The 6,000-nt window shown below is 49.6% G+C and overlaps 1 protein-coding gene across 1 annotated transcript in view; it reads right to left on the bottom strand.

The window, feature by feature from the left end:
- Positions 1 to 204: 204 nt before the first annotated feature.
- hdac6 (histone deacetylase 6) overlaps positions 205 to 6,000 on the bottom strand; it is a gene marked incomplete in the record, with an annotated part of 39,644 nt that continues 33,848 nt past the window's right edge. Inside the window, 1 exon segment of the mRNA XM_029718327.1 lies at positions 205 to 298. Coding sequence (XP_029574187.1) covers positions 230 to 298 — 69 coding nt within the window.

Genomic DNA, 6,000 nt, shown 5'->3' with positions numbered 1-6,000 from the left:
GACAGACACACAGAGAGAGGGAGAGAGAGGGAGAGACAGAAAGGCAGAGAGACAGACACACAGAGAGAGAATGATTTAAAGGCACAGTCATGTCTGCCAAGCAAGCAGAGGCACTAACAATAGCACCGACACCAGAACAGTGATCTTATATATTTTGCTTTCACAACATATGTTCCATGTCCTCTCTCTCTCTCTCTCTCTTTCTCCATGTCGTCGTCCCTGTATGGCTTCAGTTAGAGAGAGGCATGTCCTCTCCAAACTTCATACAGTGGGCAGCGTTCTTGGCTTCAAACACCATCTGGACAACAGGTAGAAGGGCAGGAGAGAAAATAAAAGGAGAGAAAAGAGAGATTTAAGCATGGGGAATAGGCCTTTTCACACAGCGTTATTCTTAGCCCCAGGCTACTACTGGCCCTGTGCTATCTTCACACAAGCAGAGTTATCTGAAACCAACTCTCACGTTTCTGGAAAATTCTAATTAGGTAACAAAGTAACTGATTGGTTAGCCTCGAAAAGTTGGTGCTAACCCTGCAATCAAGAGGACCAAAATGGAAATAACACCCAGAAACACTTATCGTGTGTTATCCTCGATGATTTTATTCACGTGTATGTATGGCTTTTAAGTTGTATGTGTGCTTGTTTTTTTTTATATATTATAAATTAATAAACTAAAACTAAACTAAAAGCTAGTCCTGGGCTAAGGTTAGTGCTAACCCATTTTACGATGTACAAGTATGAACACTCTCTTATCCCCGGGTTAAAACCATCCTTGGAAAGTGTCCCACTCCTAATACAGCTCAGCCTCTGTAGCTGTGTGTACATACTGAATGTAAATGTCAACAAAATTATCAAAAACTGGTAGCAAAATTACAGACACTGGTTCGCTAAATACTAATGAGCGAGTGTGGATATTTACAAGCGAAAGTGAACGAGAGAAATTGTGAAAATAAACAAAGTTGTGTTGCAAACTTTTCTGAAGGAAGAGCAGCATGTGTACATGGAGCAGAGGGGAGAAGAACGTAGGAGGAACAGCAGCATGTGTACATGGAGCAGAGGGGAGAAGAACAGTAGGAGGAACAGCAGCATGTGTACATGGAGCAGAGGGGAGAAGAACGCAGGAGGAACAGCAGCATGTGTACATGGAGCAGAGGGGAGAAGAACAGTAGGAGGAACAGCAGCATGTGTACATGGAGCAGAGGGGAGAAGAACAGTAGGAGGAAGAGCAGCATGTGTACATGGAGCAGAGGGGAGAAGAACAGTAGGAGGAACAGCAGCATGTGTACATGGAGCAGAGGGGAGAAGAACGTAGGAGGAACAGCAGCATGTGTACATGGAGCAGAGGGGAGAAGAACGTAGGAGGAACAGCAGCATGTGTACATGGAGCAGAGGGGAGAAGAACGCAGGAGGAACAGCAGCATGTGTACATGGAGCAGAGGGGAGAAGAACAGTAGGAGGAAGAGCAGCATGTGTACATGGAGCAGAGGGGAGAAGAACGTAGGAGGAAGAGCAGCATGTGTACATGGAGCAGAGGGGAGAAGAACGCAGGAGGAACAGCAGCATGTGTACATGGAGCAGAGGGGAGAAGAACAGTAGGAGGAAGAGCAGCATGTGTACATGGAGCAGAGGGGAGAAGAACGTAGGAGGAAGAGCAGCATGTGTACATGGAGCAGAGGGGAGAAGAACGTAGGAGGAAGAGCAGCATGTGTACATGGAGCAGAGGGGAGAAGAACGCAGGAGGAACAGCAGCATGTGTACATGGAGCAGAGGGGAGAAGAACAGTAGGAGGAAGAGCAGCATGTGTACATGGAGCAGAGGGGAGAAGAACAGTAGGAGGAACAGCAGCATGTGTACATGGAGCAGAGGGGAGAAGAACAGTAGGAGGAAGAGCAGCATGTGTACATGGAGCAGAGGGGAGAAGAACGTAGGAGGAACAGCAGCATGTGTACATGGAGCAGAGGGGAGAAGAACAGTAGGAGGAACAGCAGCATGTGTACATGGAGCAGAGGGGAGAAGAACAGTAGGAGGAAGAGCAGCATGTGTACATGGAGCAGAGGGGAGAAGAACGTAGGAGGAACAGCAGCATGTGTACATGGAGCAGAGGGGAGAAGAACAGTAGGAGGAACAGCAGCATGTGTACATGGAGCAGAGGGGAGAAGAACAGTAGGAGGAACAGCAGCATGTGTACATGGAGCAGAGGGGAGAAGAACAGTAGGAGGAACAGCAGCATGTGTACATGGAGCAGAGGGGAGAAGAACGCAGGAGGAACAGCAGCATGTGTACATGGAGCAGAGGGGAGAAGAACGCAGGAGGAACAGCAGCATGTGTACATGGAGCAGAGGGGAGAAGAACAGTAGGAGGAACAGCAGCATGTGTACATGGAGCAGAGGGGAGAAGAACAGTAGGAGGAACAGCAGCATGTGTACATGGAGCAGAGGGGAGAAGAACGTAGGAGGAAGAGCAGCATGTGTACATGGAGCAGAGGGGAGAAGAACGTAGGAGGAACAGCAGCATGTGTACATGGAGCAGAGGGGAGAAGAACAGTAGGAGGAACAGCAGCATGTGTACATGGAGCAGAGGGGAGAAGAACAGTAGGAGGAACAGCAGCATGTGTACATGGAGCAGAGGGGAGAAGAACAGTAGGAGGAACAGCAGCATGTGTACATGGAGCAGAGGGGAGAAGAACAGTAGGAGGAACAGCAGCATGTGTACATGGAGCAGAGGGGAGAAGAACAGTAGGAGGAACAGCAGCATGTGTACATGGAGCAGAGGGGAGAAGAACAGTAGGAGGAACAGCAGCATGTGTACATGGAGCAGAGGGGAGAATAACGTAGGAGGAACAGCAGCATGTGTACATGGAGCAGAGGGGAGAAGAACAGTAGGAGGAAGAGCAGCATGTGTACATGGAGCAGAGGGGAGAAGAACGCAGGAGGAACAGCAGCATGTGTACATGGAGCAGAGGGGAGAAGAACGTAGGAGGAAGAGCAGCATGTGTACATGGAGCAGAGGGGAGAAGAACAGTAGGAGGAACAGCAGCATGTGTACATGGAGCAGAGGGGAGAAGAACAGTAGGAGGAACAGCAGCATGTGTACATGGAGCAGAGGGGAGAAGAACAGTAGGAGGAAGAGCAGCATGTGTACATGGAGCAGAGGGGAGAAGAACAGTAGGAGGAAGAGCAGCATGTGTACATGGAGCAGAGGGGAGAAGAACGTAGGAGGAAGAGCAGCATGTGTACATGGAGCAGAGGGGAGAAGAACGCAGGAGGAAGAGCAGCATGTGTACATGGAGCAGAGGGGAGAAGAACGCAGGAGGAACAGCAGCATGTGTACATGGAGCAGAGGGGAGAAGAACGCAGGAGGAACAGCAGCACGTGTACATGGAGCAGAGGGGAGAAGAACAGTAGGAGGAAGAGCAGCATGTGTACATGGAGCAGAGGGGAGAAGAACGTAGGAGGAACAGCAGCATGTGTACATGGAGCAGAGGGGAGAAGAACAGTAGGAGGAACAGCAGCATGTGTACATGGAGCAGAGGGGAGAAGAACGTAGGAGGAACAGCAGCATGTGTACATGGAGCAGAGGGGAGAAGAACGTAGGAGGAAGAGCAGCATGTGTACATGGAGCAGAGGGGAGAATAACGTAGGAGGAACAGCAGCATGTGTACATGGAGCAGAGGGGAGAAGAACAGTAGGAGGAACAGCAGCATGTGTACATGGAGCAGAGGGGAGAAGAACGTAGGAGGAACAGCAGCATGTGTACATGGAGCAGAGGGGAGAAGAACGTAGGAGGAACAGCAGCATGTGTACATGGAGCAGAGGGGAGAAGAACAGTAGGAGGAACAGCAGCATGTGTACATGGAGCAGAGGGGAGAAGAACAGTAGGAGGAACAGCAGCATGTGTACATGGAGCAGAGGGGAGAATAACGTAGGAGGAACAGCAGCATGTGTACATGGAGCAGAGGGGAGAAGAACGTAGGAGGAACAGCAGCATGTGTACATGGAGCAGAGGGGAGAAGAACGCAGGAGGAAGAGCAGCATGTGTACATGGAGCAGAGGGGAGAAGAACAGTAGGAGGAACAGCAGCATGTGTACATGGAGCAGAGGGGAGAAGAACGCAGGAGGAACAGCAGCATGTGTACATGGAGCAGAGGGGAGAAGAACGCAGGAGGAAGAGCAGCATGTGTACATGGAGCAGAGGGGAGAAGAACGCAGGAGGAACAAGCCTACACGGAACAATGCGTGAGAGCAACGACTTTTCCGCTCCTCTGTAGCCGATGTGAGAAAGATCATTAAAACAGGTTAATATTCACAAAGCCGCGGTGCCAGACGGATTACCAGGACGTGTACTCAGAGCTTGCGTTGACCAACTGGCAAGTGTCTTCACTGACATTTTCAACCTCTCCCTGTCCGAGTCTGTAGTACCTACATGTTTCAAACAGACCACCATTGTCCTTGTAGCCAAGAACACCAAGGTAACTTGTCTAAATGACTACCGACCCGTAGCACTCACATCTGTAGACATGAAATGCTTTTGTATTTTATTTATTATGGATCCCCATTAGTTCCTGCCAAGGCAGCAGCTACTCTTCCTGGGGTTTATTATGGATCCCCATTAGTTCCTGCCAAGGCAGCAGCTACTCTTCCTGGGGTTATTATGGATCCCCATTAGTTCCTGCCAAGGCAGCAGCTACTCTTCCTGGGGTTATTATGGATCCCCATTAGTTCCTGTCAAGGCAGCAGCTACTCTTCCTGGGGTTTATTATGGATCCCCATTAGTTCCTGCCAAGGCAGCAGCTACTCTTCCTGGGGTTATTATGGATCCCCATTAGTTCCTGCCAAGGCAGCAGCTACTCTTCCTGGGGTTTATTATGGATCCCCATTAGTTCCTGCCAAGGCAGCAGCTACTCTACCTGGGGTTTATTATGGATCCCCATTAGTTCCTGCCAAGGCAGCAGCTACTCTTCCTGGGGTTTATTATGGATCCCCATTAGTTCCTGCCAAGGCAGCAGCTACTCTTCCTGGGGTTTATTATGGATCCCCATTAGTTCCTGTCAAGGCAGCAGCTACTCTTCCTGGGGGTTTATTATGGATCCCCATTAGTTCCTGCCAAGGCAGCAGCTACTCTTCCTGGGGTTTATTATGGATCCCCATTAGTTCCTGCCAAGGCAGCAGCTACTCTTCCTGGGGTTTATTATGGATCCCCATTAGTTCCTGCCAAGGCAACAGCTACTCTTCCTTAAAGACAGGATGCAAACCAAAAGGTGGTGCAAAATGAAGAGGGAAGATCAGATAAAATATTGTTTTTTTCTTGAAATCAAATAGAGAGAGCCAACTAAAGGTGTTTACCCTCCACATCTTATCAAGACAACTGGAGCACTGGGCCAGCCGCTCTTAAATAGCACCTGGGCCAGCACAGACGAAACAGCTTCCCACTAACGAGATGGCAACCAGCACAGGTGTAACACATACTGACTAACGAGGTGACACCAGATGGGGTGCCCCACGTACTGACGTCCAACCTCAAAATATAAAATGGAAAAACCAAAGCCTGTAACACTGGTCATGACTCACATCAACACCATCCTCCCCTGGACCAATTAGAATACACATACCACTCCCAACACACCCACAGACAACGCAATCTCTATTGCCACTCCACACTGCCCTTTCCCACCTAGACAAAAGGAACACTTTTGTGAAAATGCTGTTCATTGACTACAACTCAGCGTTCAACACCATATTGCCCTCAAAGCTCATCAATAAGCTAAGGACCCTGGGACTAAACACCTCAATCTGCAACTGGATCCTGGACTTCCTGACGGGCCGACCCCCAGGTGGTGAGGGTAGGCAACAACACACCCACCAAGCTAACCCTCAACACAGGGGCGCCTCAGGGCTGCGTGCTCAGTCCCCCCACCCCCTGTACTCCCTCAGGAGGCGGAAAAGATTTGGCATGGGCCTTCAGATTTTAAAAAACTTCTACAGCTGCACCATTGAGAGCATCTTG

The sequence above is a fragment of the Salmo trutta genome, chromosome 28 (assembly GCF_901001165.1).
Source record: "Salmo trutta chromosome 28, fSalTru1.1, whole genome shotgun sequence".
NCBI lineage: Eukaryota > Metazoa > Chordata > Actinopteri > Salmoniformes > Salmonidae > Salmo > Salmo trutta.
This window is presented reverse-complemented; position numbering and strand designations above follow the sequence as displayed.